Here is a 22,788-nt window from a genome sequence, read left to right as displayed (position 1 = left end):
AAAAGAAACAAAACCCAGCAAACGCAAACGACCTGTGCCTGCATCAAAACGTAAGCAGCATTTATGACTCTCTTGGTGTATAGCTTGCACACCAACGACGCGAGCAAATCCTCTTTCTTAACTTTTTGTATGTAAAGCGTACCCAGCTCGAACTACAAGATTTTGCGCTGGCGGAAAATACCCTACTGGTGACAGCAGAAAAACAGATTAACTGGACAACCGCGCGCATACCGCCACACGAAAGCAGAACCGCACCACCACAGGACCCGAACGGGCAGGTGACGCACGCGTAAAAGACGGCCAGGCAGAAAAACGCGACGGGCGAAGCCCTGACGGAGCCCGCAGCCAGACACTGTCGCGGTGCCTGTCGCCGACAGCCAAGGGCAGGGCGCCCGGCGGCGGGGCGGCCACGTGCGCCGGGCCGTCTGGAGCCGCGCCCGCGCCCCCTCAGCGGAATCGCCCCGCCCTGCCCCGCCCCGCCCCGCTCGCGGGAAACGCGCGCCCCCTGGCGGCGCCCGCTCCTCTCCCGCCGGAAGCGGCGGGCGGTGCGTGCCGGACGCGGTCCGGGCGGCTCCCGCGCCCCCGGCGGCGCGGAGTTCTCTTCTCGTCGCGTCCCGTCCCCTCCGCTCCGCCGCCGCCCTCGTTCTCTCCGTGACCCCCCTCCCGCCCGCCCGCCGGCGGCACGGTGCCCTCCCGCCTCCGTCCCGCCGCGGGGAGCCGCCCTAGCCTGGCCGCCCCGCGGGCACCCGGCCTCCGCGGGGGCGGCGGGCGGAGAAGTAAAACCAGGCCCCGGCAGGGACGCGGGGCTGCAGCCGGAGCCGCCGCTGCCAGGGGAAGGTAAGCGGGCGCTGCCCGGGGCGGGGGGGCGGGGGTGTCCCCGTCCGTGGGCTGTCCCCCGCTGCGGCCCCGCAGGTCCCCGGGCGGGAGGTGGCTTGTGTTGGCTCCCGCCGAGCCTGCGGCCCTGCCTGGATCGCCGCCGGGACGGGGGCTGCGGCCGGAGCGCCGAGCGGGACGGGGCGGGGGGCGCTGAAGTGGGGCAGCCAGGCTGGGGCTGTGTCCTTCTTGTCAGAAAAAAGAAACGCCGACCCCGCCAGCCTGCTGCGGAAGGAACCACTGCCCGGCCGTCACAGCAGCAAGAAGCAGGCCGATCCTTCCTTCAAAACAAGGACGAAACCGCGCTCTGACTTCTAGGGTCTCTCCAGCCGCGATTGCCGTTAGCCGGATTGTCGGGGTCTTCTTGCCTCTGCGGTGGCGTTGCGAATTCTAGTAGAAATACTCCCCGTAGCTGGCTGACGCAGTGGAAAGCGGTGTATTTCCGTTGGCAGGGGCCTGTCGTAGCTGTTGCTTTGCAGCATCTTTCTAGTTTGGAGGGACGGGAATGTTCTCCAGAGGTTCCACTTACACATTTCATACACATGCTGAAATCACACTGTGTGTGGTTTACAGCAGTATATATTGCTTTCCATAATCGCTTCTTCTAGCGTGAGCTATAGGGTCTCAGGTAATGCAGCATCTGCTGACTGCGGCTGAAGACCACTGTTGTAGCTTAGTTAAGGACTTTTCTGGGTCATATGCTAGACGTCAGTGAAAGGAATTCCATGTTAGCCTGGTTTCGATTTCACTGTCAACGTAAAGCCCTAAGCATAAGCTTAAGTCAGCGTGCACTGTCATTAGTCAAATGAGAAATTGCATCTTTTTCATCTAGTGAAAATACATATAAGCTGGTCTGTGAGGAAGCTAGAACTCAAATTACAAATATTTGGTTTGAACTGCACAGCAGGAAACGTGTTATTGGTGTCAGTTAAAATAAGAAGCCCTTTAAGGGTTTGCTCGTGTTACAGAGGGATTCTGCCTGTAAGTTGGCTAAGGGTGAGACGTAGTAGTACTGCACCCCATTGTAGGTTTTAGATTTGGATGGTGGCAGATGTCAGAAAACCTCTGACAAGGAGGGCAGGATAGTCTCTCTTTGCTTGAATGAGGTCCTAATCAGAGTGACGTTGCTGGTGTTTCTAGAAGACAGTGTGCTTTATCTTGTAATTTTAACTGCTCTGGGCAGTCATAGAGTAGACAGCTGTAAAGTTGGAACAGACCAAAATGACACTATCTGTTAGTGGCGTAGATGAACTATATTGGACCTTTATTCAGTGTGGAGCATCCTGTGCTTTTTTTGATCATGGAGACAGAATCTGTCTTGCTTCTTCACTGCCATTGCCTTTGGTAGGGTGTCCAGTGTGGCAGTAATGTAAATCACACTTGGGCTTGGATACGGAGTATTTTTGTGGATGTACCCTGGGTGATCAGAAAGAATGCTGGACTTGTTATGGGGGGAGCAAAATTACAGGAGATAAAGACCTGGAGGAGGCCTTTATCTGGTGGATGGTAAATCAAATATGAGTGAGGATGGCTAGCTACATTTTGGGCTACTTTAGCAAGGCCATAGCCGTTAGATCGAGGAAGTATTTATTACCCTCTTTTCAGCACTTTTGAGACCTCAAGTCCAGTTTAGAGCCTCACAAGAAAGATGCTGACGAACTGGAAGGGGTGCAGATGAGGGCCACCAACATTGTTAGGAGGCTGGAGCACATGGTGTCTGTGGAGAGGCAGAGGGAGCTGTGTATGTTTAGCCTGAAGAAGAGAGGGCTTAAAGGGGATCTTACCGCTGCTCTTAATGAGTGGTTATAGAGAGGGGGGAGTTAAGCTCTTTTCAGCAAAGGAACAGGAGGCAACAGGCACAAATTGCAGTAAGGGGAATTCTGACTAGAATAGGAAAATCACTTTCACCATGAGGGTGGTCAAGCAATGGGTTAGGGTCCCAGAGAAGCAGTGGGATCTCCATCCCTGGAAATATTACAAACTGGACTGGACGTGGCCCTGAGCAACCTGATCTAACTTCTTAGTTAGCAAGAGGTTGGACAAGTGCTGTTCAATGAGCCTTTCCAATGTAAATTATTCTATGATTCTCTTCAAGATGAGGAAACAGTGTTGTTCAGAGTTGACTGTCTGTAATGGAAGGCAGTACTATAGATGTTACCTCTGTGGTTGGCAGCAAAGATGTCGGATTTTAATTTGTGTTACAGGTTAGTGCATAGATATGCAAGTAAACTTATAAAACTGCGATGATTGCATTTAAGGTATTGCATCTAACATTACAGGCAAAAGGACAAGTAATATTTTGCAAGGCTGACATGTGGACAGGACTTTAAATTTACTTGGTGAGGATTTTGTGTTTGGAGAAAGCCACAAAGAATTAAAAATATAATAGGCAGGAGAGTATAATTTAAGTAATCTTTAAAGCTGTATAATCACCTCTGAGTTTTGAAAAATGTTTCTGTGCCATAACCCATGCTCCATATTGTTCTCTAGCTAGTAGGTGGAACCACTGGAGAAGTCCAGGCATAACAATCTGATGAATATTGTGGTGTTGAATGCTACTCCTAAATGTTGCTTGGTCTCACAAGTCATGTTTCTTGTACTTGCTGTGGGTGTTTGCTGCCTGACAGGTTCTGAAGTTCGGCGCTGGCAACTGGAATGAGAAGGAGCTTTCTCTTGCTTTTCCACATGCTCGCTCTCTCCTGTCCTTTCCCCTAACACCCCTCCTAACACATGTGCATGAAATCAGTGAAGTGCATGTCACTAATGCTACGTGCTTATACATCGCTGAAGATGCTGCTCATCACATTGTCCTCAAGAACATGCTGAGGAGCAAAATGTTGTAAGCCTGAATTAGTGGAACAAGCATGGATCGTGGGAGCAAAGTCCTTGTCATGAGATCAGCTTTCTTCTCATTAATAGGAGTTATCTTGAGCAATGTGGTTAGAGGCCAATTTCAAAACAGAAGGAAAAGGAACATCCTTGGTCTGTCAGAACGGGAGGAAAAATTGAGACCGGGAAATAAGTGAGATGAGTTCTGCTCTAGTACATGTTTCAACATCTCATAGCAAATGTGGAGCAAAACTGATCTGCTTTGTAGTTTTTGTTGTCATTGGGGTTATGATAGTATTAGCAAAATTATCTTCTGAATTTCAGTCACTTGTTGCTTGCAAAAACAGAGCAAGAGTGAAGGAGTAATAGATACATGTCTATCTAGGCATAGTAACTTTGCAATCATTCATGATGTAAGTCACATTTTAATACAAAAACAAAACACAACCACCCCAACCTTAGATTCTTTTAGAAATTATTGCTCTTAATCTGTTTCCCTCTACAAGCCTACATTACAGTTGCAAAATCTTTATCTTATTGGTCCTGAGTAACAGTTAATTCAAGTCTTGACCAAAACTTTTCTAGATTAGGATAACTTTTTTTCCCCAAGGTATTGTTTATGTTGTTCTAGAACTGTAGCTAAGATAGCCAAGCGTACGGGTTGTCTCATGTTTGTAAGATGAAGCAAATAGCAAGTTTTCCCCCAAATAGTACAAAGCTAAGAAAAAAGTGTTGTTCCAGAATTATAGAAAACCTGGAATATCAGCCCAGAGAGGTGTAGCCCTGAAACTTCTTAGGAGCTGGCATTGGAGAAGATTGATTCTTACACATAGACTCAGTAAAGCCAGAGCAGTTAAAACTTCTAGAGGACTTTTTGTGATCTTTTTCTCCTTGTCCTTTCTGCAGCCTGTCTGTGTCCCTCTGGGACTTTGCGTTTCACTATCTGTAAATTTCCAGGTATAGTTAAAGGTCTTTACAAGAGTGACACTTGCTTATTAGAGACCATCATCTTCCTGAGTCATTGTATGCTTGTGGACAGTGGAAGTGTTCAGCAGGTTTTTTTTATAGCACTGGGTTTCAGATTGTGCTGTTTCCTGTTGTAGTAAGTGCTTGGGAGAAGGTTTTGAGTGTATTGTGTAGAACAATAAATTACACTAATCAATACAGCTTTCTGAAAACCAAAAATACAGTATAAATTGGTACTGGTAACAATACAAATGTTCTGGATCCGTGTAAGTTGAACAGTTTTTAATGAGATAAAATCTTAGCCTGAGATTAAGCAATTGCACTATCTCTGTCAATTAGAATTGTCATCATTTCCACTCCACAAAAGGAAAGGACTGAAAAAAAAAAAAATCAAGTAAAGGTTTTGCTGTATGAACCATTATGTTTCTAATAGGTGCTGCTGGGGTGTGGGATAAATGGTGTATGAGTAAATGTGTCAGAGAGGTTTTTTGTATGATTAAACAGTATAGGCAGGTCTATCTTTTTTGAGGATTTATTCATCTGCCTCTTTTTTTTTTTTTTTTTTTTAAATTAAACAGGAGATGATAGGTGGAAATGAGTCCTGTGCTGCAGGACCGATTCCTATGTCCTACTTAACCTGCCTGACTTACATTCTGGGAGAATGGACTGGCGTGGAGCATATTGAAGATTATCTGAGTTATGCAGTCTACCTTTCATGGGTGCTTTTTCCACTCGCAGTAGTTTTACTACTTCCGGGGGTTCTCATCATCCTCTTCTACACTTCCATTCTCCTTCTTCATATTTATAAAAGGAAGAATGAACTAAAGGAAGCTTATTCCAATGATTTTTGGGGTGGTGCAAAACAGATGTTGGCTACCCTATGGGATGGACATGGAAGAATATGGCATGGTAAGCAAGATCTGATTTTTCATTAAAAACTGCTGAAGCTCTTATTCCTGGTTTACCTTTCAGGATTATCAGTATCAATATATATCTGATTGTTGCTGCTGTTGCATGAAATCTAAAATTCAGGCCAATTTTTTTTTTTTTTCTGTTTTATCAATGACTGCCAGTGGTGCTTGGGAGAAAAAAAAAAAAGCCATTGAGACTTTTTTGGATGTAGAAATTTTTGTCTTATGCATTTATTCCTTTGCTGCTACAAAATAAGATCTTTCATCCAGTTGAATATATAAGCAATTTTAAAAAATGGTTTAATTTTTTTTCTTTTTTACTTTTCCTCATTCCAGGAGGACATGAAATGTTTGCTATGTTAAAAACTAGATCAATCAACTATATTTAAATGCCAGTTCCCTGACAGCTAGTATGTCAGCACATTAGCATAATTTAATTGTACTTAACCAGTCTTTTACATACAACGCCAAATGATGGCTTAAAGGAGCACTTAGTGTCAGTTCGCTCACTAGTTGCTTCGAATTGACTTTAGAGCCCCAAACTGTTACAGAACCCTAATTTTTTTATTTTTTGTCTATGTATTTGACAACTGCATTCTCTACTAGAATGTCAAAACTAAGGGCTCTATTCCTTGTCCTTCTACTGTTATTTCTTTTGTAAAGACATACTTAATAAATGATTTGGCTTTTCTTTCTAAGGAAATAATAAGCCTCTTTCAGAACCATTCAGTCTAGATGCAGCCAAAGGAGAAAGAGATGTTTAAGAGCAATTTACATAAAGAACAAATCCTTCTTGAAAATCATCTCTATTTGTTCTCTAGTCAAAGGGAAGTGGGTTTTCAAGGCATTGATAACCAGATGGTGCAGCGGCTGTATCAGATAGGCTTTGTAAGACTAAGATGTAACTTTCAAATCTAGGAAAGTACACTAGATCAAAATCAACAGCTACATCAAAGAGCTTAAAATGCTCACTTCACAATAAAAAGCTATTTACTTTTTTTCATAAGAAAATTATTTTTTTAAGGCTTTGGCTCTTTTCATCCTTAGTAACTTTTTCTTTTTATAAGGTCTAACTTTTTATTTGTGCAGGCAAGATTCTTATCCAGTCCCTTACTGACAGTGGTGACTTTTTTCTGCCCTGGCAGCTGCTTCCATGTTCTCTATACACTTCTCTTGCTAAAGAATGAAACGTTTTGCAATTGTATTTTTCCCCTGCTTGATTAATCAATATATCATAGGAAGAACTTTTCATCCTGAAAACTCACAGCATTGGGACACCCCCCCCCACGCCCCAAAACAACCCCACAACCAAAAAGCCCCAAACCCCAAACTGGTGTGTGATACCTGGAACTTTACATATATTATGCAAATGCTAGATATAGGTATCATTCTGATTATGATTGGCTGGCATAGAGCACAGTTAGTGGTCACTTGGGATGGTACAGATGATATGCTTGCAGTATGTTGCAGCTCTACAGGTATAGAAAGTAAAATAGAGGGAGAAGAGTCAAGAGTACCTTCAGAATTAAAAAAACCCCCCCAAAACCAAAACCCAATGGAATGGGAATTGCAGACCTGATTAACTTTGGAAGAAGTGACAGGTTTTGGGGCTTTTTTGTTGTTGTTGGGGGGTTTTTGTTTGTTGTTTTTTTTTTAAAAAAAAAAAACAAAAAGACCACAGGCAAGATACTGTAACAATACTTCTCAATATTAACTGAATATGTTCTATACTGATGCATTTTGATATTTTGTGTTAACTGAATATATTCTGCACTTAATTAGAAATGTAAGTTCAGTAAGAAACTTGTGTGTGTTTATGTATGTTTCAATTAAGCGTATAAAGCCCCAATTAGCTTTTAGTACTTAGTGACAGAAAAATGGAGCAAGTATAATTCCGAGAGAAGTAACAAAGATAAGCTTCATACTCTGGAGTAAAAGGTGACATGTAAATGGATGTTGTCATGTCAAATCTTCTTAAACAGTTACTGGTGGCAATGAACTTCATTTAAATAGTAGCTTGAAATAGTTGTGTTTTACCACTCCAATCCTTATTTTGATTACTCTTGAATGGTTGATTAAGAGGACTCTGCAGCCTTGAAGACAGTGAACTGAAAAAGTAAGGAAAAATTATACAGTTCAAGACAGTGAGGCTGGGTGTTTTGTTTTCAGGTTTTTTTGTTGTTGTTCTTTCTTTAAATGTGGCTCTTCTGCTTTAAATTAAACTTGTATTTCCTGTGAAAGCAACTTAGTAAATGCTGCAAGTAATCTCTTGACTTTTTAGCGGTCACTTGGCTCTTACCACTGCTTAATAGCTATTGGTTTCAGTTTGCCAATGTGTTGGAGTTTCTTTGGGATAGAATTGTGTCAGACTTTGACATCTGTTATGCTTTAACACCTAACAGGTTATGAGCTTCATGGTGCCGAAAATATTCCTGAAGGACCAGGGCTTATTGTGTTCTATCATGGAGCTACTCCTGCTGACTGTATCTATTTCATGGCTAGACTTCTTATACAAAAGAAGAGATACTGCCACATAGTAGCTGATCATTTCGTCTTTAGATTACCAGGTAACATACTTCATTGTCAACAATTGGTTTGAGAACTCTAATTTATTTTTTATTTTTTTATGGTGTAGTTAATAAAAGTTGTGCCACAGGAACACAGCTCTCAGAACAGACATTCAGACAAATTTAGTGAAAGTGCTGAGGTACAGCTGTCTCTAACGCATTCTTTACAAACAAGAATGAGTTTACGAGACTGGCCCATGCAATAACCTGATGAAATAAACTGTTTGGAAGCAATGCTCTTAAAGTTGATAGTATTAATCTGGGGAGATGGATGTATTTTCGTATCCCACTCAGTTGAGAGTATGGAGGGCAGTGGAACCTGTCCCCAGGAAGACTGTTCCAAGTAGAATCTTTTTTGGAGGAAAGCTGTAGAAGTGTCCAACAAGTTTGTGTGAAACATGAGGTGAAGCATGAAGAAAATGAAAAATATGTTTAGGGCAAGATTTTGGCTGGACAGCCTAGTGAAAAACACTGCTGATGGGTGAAACTAATTATGTGAGGGGTTTGGTTTTTGTGTGTGTGAAATACAGTAGTACCCAGTTCTTTTCCCAAGTTCAGTTTGTGACTAAAAATCTTTTAATTCTTTTTGTGAATTTACAGGAGTGTTCTGTAGTGTACTGATGCTTCTAGTGGAAACAACTCATATCAGAAAACTGTCCTTTTGTCAGTATAGTTTTACTTCAGACTTAATCACTGAAAACTGAACTTTTTTCATACTGGTAACAGCATGGCTTTGCCTCTACAACTGCTTTTGCCAACAGACTAGGATTTGTCAGTTGATTATCAAATCTTTTGCATACAGCTGACTAAAGTAACCTGTTTTGTAATTTAGATTTGGCTCCATATTGTCTCTATTATATCAATACTTACGCACAGTTGTTTATCAAGTGGGAGAGAATGTTGTTTTTCTTCATTTCTGCTTTAAAATAAGGTTCTGAGTGTGAGCATACTTTTGAGTCCCCCAAATATCATTTAGTAGCTTCACTGAGACATCTGGCTGAATGGCTGGTCTTGAAGAATCGGGTTCAGCAGTACACCATCTAGCTAACAGCTGGTTTCTAAAGGCATTCCTCAGGGACTGATACTGGAACCAGCGCTGCTTAATGTTTTTATTTCACACCTGGGTGAGGGGTTAGAGCGTGCTTGCAGGAAGTTCATTGTTGATACCAAACTGGGGAAGCAGTCAATACACTGGAGGTTAGAGGTGGTATTCAGAGTGCCTTCACAGAAATGAACTGGCAGAAACATTACAAAGTTCAGCAAAAGCAATTATGAAGTTGTGCATCTGGGGTGGAGCAATCCCATGTGGCAGTACCCTGGGCAGAAGGTGGCTTTGCAGGGAAGGACTTTGGCATTGTAGTGCACAGCAAGGTGAACGTGAATCAGCAGCGTGCCCTTGCAGCAAAGATGAACTGCACACTGAGCTTTTTTTTAGCAGGAGTGTGGCCAGCAGGCTGAGTGAAGAGGTTTTTTCCCTTGGCTTGGCACCTGTGCAAGCACGTCTCACAATATGGTGTCTTGTTTTGGACTTCCCAGTACAAGACAGACGTTGACACACTAGAGCATGTTCAGTGGATAATGGGGGGCTGGAGCACACAATGTATGAGGAGAGGCTGAGAACTGGGTTTTTTTGGCCTGTACCAGATAAGGATGGGGGAAGATACTGTTGCTGTCTTCAGCAACCTAACGGGAGGGTGCAGGGAAGAGGGAGTCAGACTCTTCTGACAGGTGCACAGTGATAGAATGAGAAGCAACAGAGAAGTTGCAACACAGGAAATTTTTATTAGATGTGTGGGAAGGTATTTTACCACCTGAACAGATTGCCTAGACAAGTTGGGGAATCTCCATCCCTGGAGACTTTCAAAACTCTGCTGGGTGAGGCCCTCAGCAGCCTGATCTAGTTGGACCCGCTTTGAGTGGGAGGTTGGACTAGATGACCTTCAGAGGTCCCTTCCAACCTACATAATTCTTTGGTTCTGTGAATGAATTAAGACTGTTCAGGGAAGATGAGCCCAAAGAGCCCAGATAATGTTCTGGACTGTGTCTCAAAATCTGCAGAATAATCTATGACTGGCAACTCAGATAGATGGTGCTTCTCTTGTGAATCAAACCAGAAAGACTGCCATAATTTTATCCTAGTACTAAGACTGCCTGATCTTGATTAAGTCTTCAGATTAAATTGGATGCCTTTTCAGAAGATGTTTTAGTTAACCAAAAGTTATTATGCTCAATGCAGGAGAAATGGGGGACGTGGGATAGGGGGTGCATTTGGAGAGTCTGTAGGCTGTTAGACACACTCGGATTAGCTGGTTTAATGATCCTTCTGTTTTTATGATTATTGAATCTACTATGAATAGCTGTGAGGAATGGCTTGTCCCATGAATCTGAATCTTGGGTCCATGCCAGTATGCAATTGTCAGTTTGCAGTCTCATTGCATCCTCTGCATTGGGCACTGCTGTCCTGAATTAACTGTAATTATCTGGAGTGTGTTTGTAAAATGTTGCTCTGCCTCCTAAGGGATGCATGAACCTGCAAGGGGTCAAACATGCCTCTCCCTACTGCTTAGTCTTGAAAGATACAGCTTGATAACTTGTGGAAGGGAATCTAACCTAATAGGAGGCTTCCTATAGATCCTGGAGATTCCTATTGAACATTGCCTAATGCGTCTTTCTTTCACATCGATGCAAAAGGAGACTATTAATTGTCTCAATTTATGCTTTATCAGTACTATGTATGCTTCTGTTGCTTGTGTTTTGGGGCAGAAGGATATGGAATATGGTCCTGTGGTTTCTTTTTTTCCTTTTAAATACTGGAGGTTAGTCACAGAAAAAAACCCATTCCAATGGTTTCTGGTTCTTTTAGATTTTTAGCTGTGTAATGCTCAGGAATACATTGATTTCTCTAAAGTTGAGTTAAGAGAAAATCTTTTTCCAAAGAGTGCAGTGAAGACAGAGATGTCACTTGTGTTCTTCTCTATCACCCTCTCCTATAGTATGGGCCGTGTCTGCTTCCTAGAGTCATCTGGGAGCCCTCTTTAAAAGGTTGCCTGCTATTTTAGGGATCTAAGACAGTCCCTTTCCTGTAATGTCCCAGAGGAAAGGAGCTGTGGCTTCTTGTCTGTTACATACACAAGGTGTTGCAAAGTGTCTTGTGGACTAGATGTTCTGCAGGTACACAGGCGTGGTTACCTACAATTGTGGATGGTTGGATTCAGTGGCCTAAATGATTCCTCTCTGTCTGTGTCCTAAGGGTCAACCATAGAAAAATGATGACATCCTTGCCATTTTTCTACCAGGTAGCTGACAGTCCCTATGTTACAGTCACTGGGGCTAAGTTAGAGAAATTTATATAGTGCACTTATTGGGATGAGTGTTAAATGCATTACTGGGTAGTCTCCAAAGGGTTTTCAAACATTGGTGCAGACACAGTGTTGTGGAAAACAGGAGAAGGGTGTGCTGGGGCAGAGGGCAGAGTCCAGGTTGAACTGCAGAATAAAATTAATTATGGACTTCTTGGTATTTGGAAAAATTAGCATCCCTTCATGCTCTGGAAGGCTGAAAAACGGTGTTTAGATAATTTTGAGAGTTGTTCTATTGTTTAAAGTGGAAAAAGAGATTCTTGGTCACCTTCATGCAACGGCCAGTTACTATGCCAGTGTTTCTTCTGACTCCATGATGACCTGTACCTTCGGCACAGAGTACCTTAGCTGTCCCTTCAGGGCCACTGCACTAGTTCCTGTCTCTCTGCTGCTCTAACAGAGCCAGGTTCTTCCTCTTTGCTACTGGAGCAGAGATGTTGATAGTAATGTATGATCTGCTGGCTAGGCTATGAGGTACAGCTCAGAATATGAGGTTTATACTAAATGTCAAGGGGGGAAATACGGCTGAGAAATTTTATGAAGACTTGAAACCCCACCCCACCACTATTCTGTATTACAGATTTTTGCCTGTATTCTGTCCATATTCTGTTCTTGTTTTTTTCTGACCTATGAACTAGACAGACTCATGGTCTTGCTCTGTCACAGCCCTCCCCCCTCCCACCCTTTCCCAGCATGTCCAATGCAGAAGGGAAAACTGTCTTCACAGCTTCTGCTTCCTTGGAGTCTCTTTTCATGCTCAGCTCAACACTTCTCATTACTGTTTCATCTCTCTCCTGAATTCACTGACAGAAAGGGCTTAAACACAGGCAGCTTTCTAGAACCAGGTACATTCCGGAGAGCTTTAATTAGTTTGGGAATGTAAAACATTGTAAAAAACCAGCTATTTAAGATCCCACAAACAAAGCAGCCGAGAGAAATTAAATTACTTCAGGAAAACTCTATTTCACATGTCTTCTGTGCAAATGCTCCTAGATGAAGACTGCTACTGTCATCAGCAGTGTGCGAGGCAGGCACAGCAGAATATGAGACAGGTGTAATAGAGTTTGTGTTCTGTTGTCATGTTTACGGACAGATCCCAGTTGTGTATAGATATAAATCAGTAATTATACTCACACCAACTACAAAGACTGGTTAGAGATCAGAATTCAGTTAAGAATAAACTAATGATATGCTGCCTCATGCTTTCCTTCCCAAGCCCTTAGTTTATGCAGTCTGTAAGAGAAGACAGCTCTGTGTTCTTAACTATATTTGGACTCTTCCTCAGTGAGTCTGTATGTAATAAATGTATGTTCATAGTAACAACTATTCATTTATTAACCTGAGGTTAAAAAATGAAGATCTGTTATTGAGGGGCAAACTCTACTAGGTTGGTTCTGTGTCCTTGTCTATGGCTGATAAGGTTGTTTGCCTCATCTTTCCCATACTGCTCGGTCATCTAAAGTTCCCATTTTGGTATGCAGTACTCATAAATACTGTATAAATTAAAAATTTATTGAACCAAGTGAACATGATTGATTTCCTGCAAACAGAGGTTTATGCTAGTTATGTTCTTTCACATTAGACTAGCTGTCTAAATTGGTGAAGCCTGTGCCCATTTGATGCTTGTAAGCAAATTTTTGATGTTCTGCTGTTTCTTGAAGAGTAGGGTCAGTATGACTTTTCAAATTCAAGATGATATGAGGCGTTTATGTAACTTTACAGTTGAACACTTCAGTAAATGAAAAATCTTAACTTAAGACGAATATACGCAACCCAGGCTTGCCAGATGCCTCTTTGTGTGAAAGGCCATCCGAGTACTCGCAGACTGAACCAGGGAGTCAATTTCTGCAGTGATCTGCAACGCAGAGAATGTTGCATTTTCTTTGTCATTCCCCTTCTTGTGCACAGACTGCTCTTTGTTTGCCAAAGTTAACAAAAAAACCACAATAATTTGCTGGTATTTTCTCTTGTTGCGTTTTATTAGGACTGTGCTACGTTTGAAAAGTAGAGCTTGGGCAAGGAACCAGTGCCCTGGAGCTGACTTGACAACTCCTTTGAAGAACACATGAAAGATGTCACACAGTGCTTGCCAGTTTTTTCCAGTTTAGTCCTGATTGTGAGGTAGCAGCTCACTTTACTATGACAAAAAGCCACTGAAACCCCTAAATCTTCAACTTTTTACGCCAAAATTTATAAGCAGGACTTAATGCTTCAGTCCCTCTAGAAACATCTTTCATTTGGGGTTACAGGTTATTAGACAAGTAAGTTTTAGCCATTGTGTTCTGTGCTGGGAATCTGTACTCAATGGTAGCATGAATTAACATTTTCTGAATTAATATTATCTTACCCTACAGGTTTTAAAATATTGCTTGATGTACATGGAGTTATGCATGGACCAAAAGAAGAATGTGTCAGTGCTCTGAAGAAGGGCTGTCTGATAGCCATTGCCCCAGGTGGAGTTCGGGAAGCACTCTTCAGTGATGAAATGTATACTATTATCTGGGGTAATCGGAAGGGCTTTGCTCAGGTGGCCATTGATGCAAAAGTGGTAAGTATGACAGATCACAAAAGAGAAGCAAAGAATGCTAACTTATTAGTACTGTCTTCCAGGAAAAGCTGGTTTATTTATCATATAGTTGATGTTATATTGCTGAGTGTCATGGATATGGTCTACTTGCTCTCATAACTACATTTCAAGACTCTTTTTGTTGCTTTTGATAAGAAGGCTTTGGAGTCAACTAGGAATAGTGTGGTCAGGAAATCCAGAGTTTAAAAGAATGAGAGATGAAATCCAGGACAGTTTCTACATTACAAGCTTGTGCTGCTTTACCATACCTGGTCAGGATTGTGATAGCTCAGCCCTGACCAGAATGGTTGGGAAGCAACCAAGCATCAACATTTCTGTTTTCCCTACCACTGAAGTATACTGTGACCCAGCACCGTATAGACTCTGTGGCATTATGTACTGTATTGGCATTTTGTGGTAGTATGAGATGTCTAGGGCATACAGTGGCAGGAGGGGATGCTGCTCACTAGTGTGAACTGTCTCTTCAGGTCTAATATATAGCGTTGTGCTTGATCCGCAGGCAGATAATTATTCATATGGGACCAACTGTGAAGGGCACATAAGTGTATGATATATTTGAATTGTAACTATTTTAATAGTAATTTCAGAGTCCCTCTTGTTCTATATTTGTACTTGAAAGATCTGTGCATATGACCATAGGTCTGCATATGCCTAATTTGAAAGTAAGTCTTACACCAAGAGTTTTATATTTAGGTACTGTCAAAGAGAGACTAGTTAAATCTCTGGATTTTATACAGAAATAGAATACTTTTAAGACCCAATTTTAAGTGTGCATAACTTTTCCTCAGGAGGAAAATAACACTGTTTAAACAGGATATTTCAACAGACTTAGATTTTACTAATGTATTGTAATAGCATATGAAAGGCTGTACTTGGGATTCAGCTATGGTTGTATTAGTTATATTTATTTTATTGAATTTGTGTTCAGTTCCCTTTATGCCCTCACAAAGGTCTTGCACCTTCATCCGCCCCCCTAAAAAAGTCCTGAGAGATGCAGTAGAATAGGAATAGTTTCAGAGGCAGGCTGAAAGTGGGGAAAATATCTTTATTTAGATTAAAGATGAACTTTAAGTCACCTTTAATTGTGAGCATGACTCCTCATGGAAAGAAAAATGTGTCTAAAACATCAGAAAAATGTGTCTAAAACTGGGACCTTCAACTTCTTGAAGTTGTCATTTCAGCAGTTTGTTTGTAAGAATTTTTGTCATATAAACCAACTTGGTACATATAAAAATCACTATCTCTGTGTCAAAATTAAGATGTTCCAAACAAGATGGTTCTACAATAAAGAAGTTTGTTACCATTCAGTTTAGGCAACTGCACTTCTTTTTATTCTCTATAGTTGGCATTGGATTATTTACAGACTTCCCCCCTCCCCCCAAAAAAACCCAACATGATACCTGTCTGAAAACTTCCATTTACTAGCTCATCTCCATGCTTGTTTAAAAAAGTTTGAAAGAATCTGAATGTTTGAAAATCACATAAAGAGTCTGTATTTCTGATGATGCTATGTACAGTGAGTACATACTATAAAATGATATTAAAAAACTTCATGTAGTAGTGGACCCCCTCCTGGTTCTTGTAAATCTTGACAGCTGTTTTCAAGTTCAAAAACAGCAATAAAAACTTGAAATATTCAACACCATTCCAAATATTCATCAGCAGAAGTAAATCATGGACATGTATTGAATATGACATATCGTATGGGAAGCAATACAATCAGCATAGCAGAGATGAATCAGACAAGTTTGGGGTCCCAATCCTCTGAATTCTTCCCTTTGAGCATAACTACAAATTAAGCAACAGGTTTAACCACTTAAGTCACAACTGTGCAAACAGTGCTAGATGAGCAGATGCCTAAATGCTCCATAGGTTCTGAAATTCTGGGCTGCTTTGAGAAAATGGACTTGCTGAAACAGTGACTCACTGAAATCTCATGGTATTCTCCAACTTGAAACCTCATGGCAGATGGTCACAGAAGAACTTTGTTTTGGTCTCTCTGTGTCCTTGTCTGAGAAACACTTCTGAAATTAATTTGCTTGTTGGATTTAAGTGAGGTAGAAGTTTTTAGATAGTGCTATCTTCATTAAATTCTTAATTATTTTTTTTCCCTCCTAGCCCATCATTCCTATGTTTACACAAAATGTTCGAGAAGGCGTTAGGACATTAGGAGGAATAAGTAAGATATTTTCTATTTTTTTGTAGTTTATTTTTCCATATGTGTTTAGCCTATCTCTGTAGAAATAACCCCCGTATAAATTTGAGATTTAACACAGCCTTGTTTCTGGAGGTTTGCTCTCCAGTAGAGTTCAGAGATGTTATTAGGATTTAATATCAGCACTAGATGTGGTATTGGCTCATCTAAGTTACTCTCCACGTAACAGTATGCCTTCACAGAAGCAGTAGAAGAAAGGAAAAAGGAGCCAGAAAAAGGCAAATAGTTTTAGAGCACTTTTTTTCTCTGCTTATATCTGCTAGGCCAGCTCTAGGTTTTCTGCTTTCTGTTAAGAAGCAAAGCAAACAGGGGTTTGCAACTAACATGTACTTTCTTTAAATGTTCTCTTAAAGCTCTCTGCTTACACCTCTACCTGTACCTAAACTTCAAATGGTTTGAAATATATTTAATCTGTAGTTGGTTTACTGTTCAGCACTAAACCTGTGGTTCCTCACAAAACTTTGTATTTGCCTGCTCTCTTTCCTCACCTCTATGGGGACTTCGAGCCAGCACATGAATAGATGGGTATGTGGCTGAAGGGTCCACCTCTGGGATGATTAGATGACCACATCTCTGCTGATCTGCTAGTGTTAACACCCCTTTTTTCGTATTTTCCAACTTACCATCTAGCAGGAAGGGCCTGAACAGTCTCCTCCATGCCACATGTTCTGCCTCAAGTATGGCATCATCATCTTCATCAGAGGACTGCAGGGCAAAACAATTCTGTTTCTCTCCCCCTCTAATTAAAAGCTATATATTACATGGAGAAAGCCAAGGCATCTGATGTAGATGTGCAGAATAATTCACACTTTCGTTAGGTTGTACAAAAATAAACAGCAATTAATTGTTGGCTGTGTTCAGGAGAATCGTCCCAAACAAGCAGAAATTTAAGCCAAAATCATTCATGCTACTTATATTCTACAGCAGGGGTGCTAGAGGAAGTGGATTCTATTGATCACTGGAGGCATTACTCCAGTTTCAATAGTTTTGGAATATTCTTTGTTCTTAGAGGTTGCATACAGAAAATTCCACATCCTGATCAGTAAGGATTTTCTTATGCCAACACCTCAGTTAAAGGAATTTCTTGTCTAAAATTGAGAGAGAGAGTATTAGCACCCATTCTGCGAGGAAGCTGTTCTGGTTGCATTTGGGCTAGATGCTTAGAAGGTGGCATGTGGAGTAGAAGATGTGTCTCCTTAGAGCGGATATAGAAATACCTGTTTTTTCTCTCTTTTTATATTATTTCACTGCAACCAGTGTGTGATCTGAAAGGGCAATTCAGCGTTTTAGCATGACTGGCCTTTAGACAGATAAGACTATTTCTGATCCTCTAGACCTCAGTGGGACTGAACAGAACAGTCTTCCAATACTAGTTTCTTATGCTAACCTGTAAAATTAGGTGAACTGTAACCTGTATTGTGTAGCATTCCCTTCTTTTCCAGAGAGGCAGCTACTGGATTTTTCTCCTCTTCTTCCTTCTCTTTGCAGCTACTCTTTGAAGGAGAGATATCACACGAAGTTAGGGTGGAAACAAGTCTGACATTAGCATTAACGCAGCTTTTTGGAAATGACAGTCAAGGGTAGAATAGCACTTGAGATGACACATTGTTTGAGAATCTGGGTCAGGGGCTGGATTACTTGACAAGCCGGTTTTAAGACATACTGGGAAAAAACCTACAGAATAATCTCAGTCTGTCTGTCTGTTTGTCTCCCCCTCCCCGTCTCCACCCCTCTCCCTTCTTCTTCTCCTGCTTTCTCCCTTCCCCCTAAATTTTTTCACATTAGAAATATTTAGGTCACTATATGAACGTATTAGATTGCCACTAGTTCCTGTGTACGGTGGGTTTCCAGTCAAGCTTCGTACATTTATCGGAGAACCCATTCCATATGAACCAAATATAACTGCTGAGGAACTAACTGCAAAGGTAAGACAGATATGCATATATATATTTAAAATATTGACTGTTCTGATAGAAAACACTGAAATACTCTTGTCAAGATAGTGATTTCTGCATTGGAGCTAGATATAGAAGTTGGTGGAATCATGGTAAGCTTTGAACTTGATTAACTCTGAATGTCCTTCTTAAACACTATCTTTTTATTACTATAACTTGCAGATATTCTAGGCCTTTTGAAGTCAATACTGTACCTTGTATTTGCTTCGAGAAACAACTTGCTTTAGGGACTGAAGTTCAGTCAGATAAGACTACTCTGAGTTGAGAAAGTCATAAGTACTTCACCCAGAGAAAGTGTTCCAGTTTTTGGCCTTTTCAGAAAGGTACTAATGAAACCTCTCAAATATAGCAAATCTGTGGCCACAAACTGTTTCAATTCCATACAATAAAAAAATTTAAGGTAAATCATTTCACTGCTTTGTAGAGTGTGTTTCAGTTTATATTTCCTCCAACTTTCTGCCCACCAAATTAACTTTTGAACATTCCCCTGGTTCAGATTTAGGTGGTTTATAAAAAGGATTGTCAGGTTCTCATGTTCATTCATTTTATTAATAGGCTTCACACTACAGAAGCGTAAAACCTAAGTGATGGAGCAGTCGGAGGGGGCTGAAATAGCCATTTTTGGAAGCTCCACAGATGGTCACTTCTAGCATTCTGAGACTCTCACACTCTCTTCACTTGAGAGAAAGAGATTTTTCTTCTTGACCATGCAGGTGTCAGTTCAGTTGTCTCTCCTGTTTACCCTCTGGTTAGATCTCTGCAAAATGACATCTTAACATGTTTATCTGCATTATCTTATGCCCTGGTTATGGAAAACTGATTCTTTCTTTTGGGGGTTCAGTCTGACAGGACTTTAGAACTGTTGGCTTTCAGGAGAGAATGTGTGTTTAAGTGACTTTCAAACATGCTTTGGCATCTTATGTTTGTGCCAACCCTCATTTGCTTCTGAATTAAGTGCAAATTCTGCTAGATAAGGGCCCTAGAATGTGAATCCCCTAGGATCCTAGTTACAGTGATTTTAAAATTGTATTTCATGTTTCAGGCTGTGGAACAGTATGCATTTTCCCATTATATATAGAAAAAATTAAGCTCAAATTATTTGCCTAATAGAAATTTTAGATTTGCAGAGACACTTAGGACCATCTCTATAAAGAGATGTGGGCAGGAACCTTCTCCCAGGACTTAACAGTTGATCACATACTTCATGTAAACAGCGGGAGCTTGTACCAAGAATCAGTTTTCCCCTTGCTGACCACTGGTTTACAAAGGCAAATAGTTCTTTGTTCTGTCTCTGACCGTAAGAATTCAGTAGTCTGTGCTTCACTAGGCAGAACAGGAAGGTTACAGCATGTCCTCACCATAGCTTTTGCATACTGCCCTGGTTTTGAATGTTCCTCATAGAGCTTTTATATGGTAAGAATGGCTGCTATTAACTTTTTGGCCTGCTATGTTTTTGAGTGAAAGTGAATGCTGCTGTTCTGTGCAGTATTTTAAGTGTGGTCCAAGTGTGCTTTACAGGCCCAGCTCCTTTAGGGGACTTGGGTGCAGGGATAATTCCTTTGTACAAGCCAAATGTGGTGAGACACAGCTGTGTTTCCAGTGCTGCTTCTGAGCATGTGTAGAAGCAAAGTTCCCACATACTGGAAGAGTGTTACTGATGCAAACCAGGGCATAGGCAGAAGTTTCTGAATTGCCGTACAGCACACAGGCACTGACATGCTTTATAGATGTAGGTCTCTTCATTAATTTACTCCATCATCATTTTAGTATTGCGTATCACTAATAGAGCTTGTGAACACAGCTACCAGAGATAAATATACTAGTTTGTTGATCTGTTTCTTGGCAGTGATCCCACAAACACAGCCTGTGGGCTTAAATATGGAAAAATAGTATTTTGAACTTGCAGTAGTTCTGTGACATCTGAAAGGATGAAGAGAGCCTAGAAATTAATGCATGAACAATATAAAGACGACTTAATCTGACCAAAACTGTTTCTCTTTCCTTACAGACAAAAGCAGCACTCCAAGCTCTAATAGAAAAACATCAGAAAATACCAGGAAATATATTTAGGGCTTTAATGGAACGATTTCAAACACAAAAGAAGGAAGATTAAGGTCTTCTGAATAAACTACTATTTAGTTATAGTAACTTATTCATTCTTCTAATAATAAGTTTTAAATACTGTCCTTATGATACTGCTGTATAATTTAAGATATAAGACACTTTCCCTTGCCCTTCCCCCTGTCCAGTATCAAGCTCAGGAACCCAAACTTCAAATCATTCGTAATGGGGCAAAGCTTAGTCTTTGATAAATGCATTCCTACCTTGAAAGCGTTTTTTTAAAAAAGGACACTGGAAGTCTTTATGTACATTGTCACTTGTCTTTTTTCTTTTGTGGGTTTTTTTCTCCCTGCCTATGGTTGCTCCTTAACCTGAATGTTAGACCTGCTGTAGACCTAGGGTCTTACTGTCTTGATCATCATCACTGTAACTAGGTTTTGCAGGCCAGATTAATGCCATAATGCATTTATGAAAACTTGCTTTAGGTCGTTACTCTTGTGTTGCTGGAAAACAGTCAACCTTTTGTGGCTTGCAGAACCTCTAGCTATGCCTGCAAAACCTATGGTGGAAAGTGGTTAGTTTTACTGGGTGAGCTCAGAAAGAGTTTGGAGGAGTGAAAATTGATTAGAGAACTGCAGTGAACCAAGGAAGTTTGTTACAGAAACTACTCTGATGCTGTGAATGAGAACCCTACGGCACAGCTGCTATTCCAAGCCGAGCCATATTGGTTATCTGCCCATGAGTAGAGAGTTGTTGCGTATACTTCTCAATGAACCTGCAAATTCTCCTTTGAAAGAATGAGCCAAGCATTTAAACTTTAAGAAGTGGAAATGAGAGTACTGTTGAGTAACATGAGCTCATAAAGCTTTATTTTCAAGGAAAAAAAATATTAGTACAACACTTCTTTTAAAAGTAGTGGTTCTTTTGAAAAACAGGATAGACATTCCCAAATACCCTTTAAATCTAGCGTATTTGTAAACTGTTAAACATCCATATTCTTCACAGTTATTTTACGTAAGTTATTAAATCAGGATTGGGAGGGAAATCGTATACACTTTCCTTAAGTGAAAACAATTGAATGAACAGGAAAGAGTTGCAGGATTGGGCTTTTGTGCACTTACAGTAAATTATATTATTATATTTTTTCTGAACTAAAGCCCACGCTTTTATTGTCCAAATAGGAAATATTTCTTCTGATTCCCAGCAAGTTTAAGCTACAGTTCTTAAATTAGCATCTGGGAACTCCTTAGTTTTGGGATAGAGGACAAATTCCTCAAGGAAAGACAAAAGAGGGTTTTGCTATATTATGTGGTTTCCTTTCAGTATTGTTGGGGTTTGACCTTTTCTTAAAAAAAAAAAAAACAAAACCCAAAAAAACAACAAACAACAAAACCAAAAAACAAACCCCAACTTCTGAAAGAGCAATTGAATTCAATTTGGTATCCATTCCTCCCACCATTTAAGCACATGCTTTGCTTTGTACTCATAAATGTGTAAATTAGTGAGATTACATAAATGCATGTGGATGATGCCCTATGTTAGAAAAATATGACTTTATGGGAAAGTCTATAAACTATGGTTTACAAAAAGCAAAAAGCTTACTTATTTTATGATGTTATTTTACATCGAAAGCATTTTATGTGGTGTTGAATTAAATTTTTTAAAGTTTGGGAAAGAATCACATTATGTAAAAGCAAATGCCCATTCTGAAGTTTTTTAAATGACTTGGGTTTTATTTGAAGGCAAGATTGTGTTCTTTTTAATTTATCGGAATGTTTTTAAAAAAATATTATGTTAACACAGTATGTCATTAAAAGTGATAATATAAATTCCTACATTGGAGTATAACTTAAGTATGACTTTGTTTTTACTGTCCATCTTGAGGAAAATGTAATCAGTCTATATTGTGAAATTCTGAAAGGCAGCTGCACGTATTTCGTGTTGAGGTTGCGTATATGTAAAAGAAAACTCAGTCTAAAAGGTTCTGTTAGACATGAACAGACACTTGTGAACTGAGATTTTGTAAAATTTATTTTACTAAATATGTGGGCTGTTTGATGCAATTTTGTCCCTTTAAGTATTGAAAGATGAGTATAAAAAATGAAGGGCAGTATTGGTACTCTCTAAGTGTTCATATTTGTATAGGCCTTTCATATTTATTTCTATATATAAAAAATGTATAGACGACACCTTTCGAATAAAATTGGTAACTGGAACAGGCTTCTGAAGTTTTGTGTTGTGTTTGAACTAAATAAAATTATACATGCCCTGCCCTGCTGAACCCTGAGTGGTTTTGAATGGCATGTAATACCCTTCAGAAGCTCTTCTTGCCTAGCGTCTGAATAGGGGTGGAAGGATCAAAGCCCCAGAAGGAATGAATTAAAGGGAGAATAATTCAGACAACAGTGGAATAAAGGACAAAAGTCACGTAAACAATAAGGTCTGACTTTTTAATAGTTGTTATT

The 22,788-nt window shown here is 40.5% G+C and overlaps 1 protein-coding gene across 2 annotated transcripts; it reads left to right on the top strand.

Moving 5' to 3' along the window:
- The first annotated feature begins 548 nt into the window (after window positions 1-548).
- On the top strand, window positions 549-22,543 carry LOC142029053 (DGAT1/2-independent enzyme synthesizing storage lipids-like). Of its 2 annotated transcripts, XM_075023303.1 has the most exons (7): window positions 549-837; window positions 5,247-5,577; window positions 7,982-8,146; window positions 13,860-14,053; window positions 16,211-16,271; window positions 18,093-18,232; window positions 20,271-22,543. In XM_075023303.1, the coding sequence occupies exons 2-7, from the start codon at window positions 5,250-5,252 to the stop codon at window positions 20,373-20,375; spliced, it is 993 nt and encodes a 330-aa protein (XP_074879404.1). In that variant the 5' UTR covers window positions 549-837; window positions 5,247-5,249; the 3' UTR covers window positions 20,376-22,543. The 2 variants fall into 2 exon arrangements, with proteins under 2 accessions (XP_074879404.1, XP_074879405.1); XM_075023304.1 differs by lacking the exon at window positions 549-837 and having other exon boundaries at window positions 4,698-5,577.
- Window positions 22,544-22,788: the final 245 nt, after the last annotated feature.

This window comes from Buteo buteo, chromosome 3 (genome assembly GCF_964188355.1).
Source record: "Buteo buteo chromosome 3, bButBut1.hap1.1, whole genome shotgun sequence".
Lineage (NCBI taxonomy): Eukaryota > Metazoa > Chordata > Aves > Accipitriformes > Accipitridae > Buteo > Buteo buteo.
The sequence above is the reverse complement of the archived record's forward strand: the minus strand, read 5'-3'. Positions and strand labels throughout refer to the sequence as shown.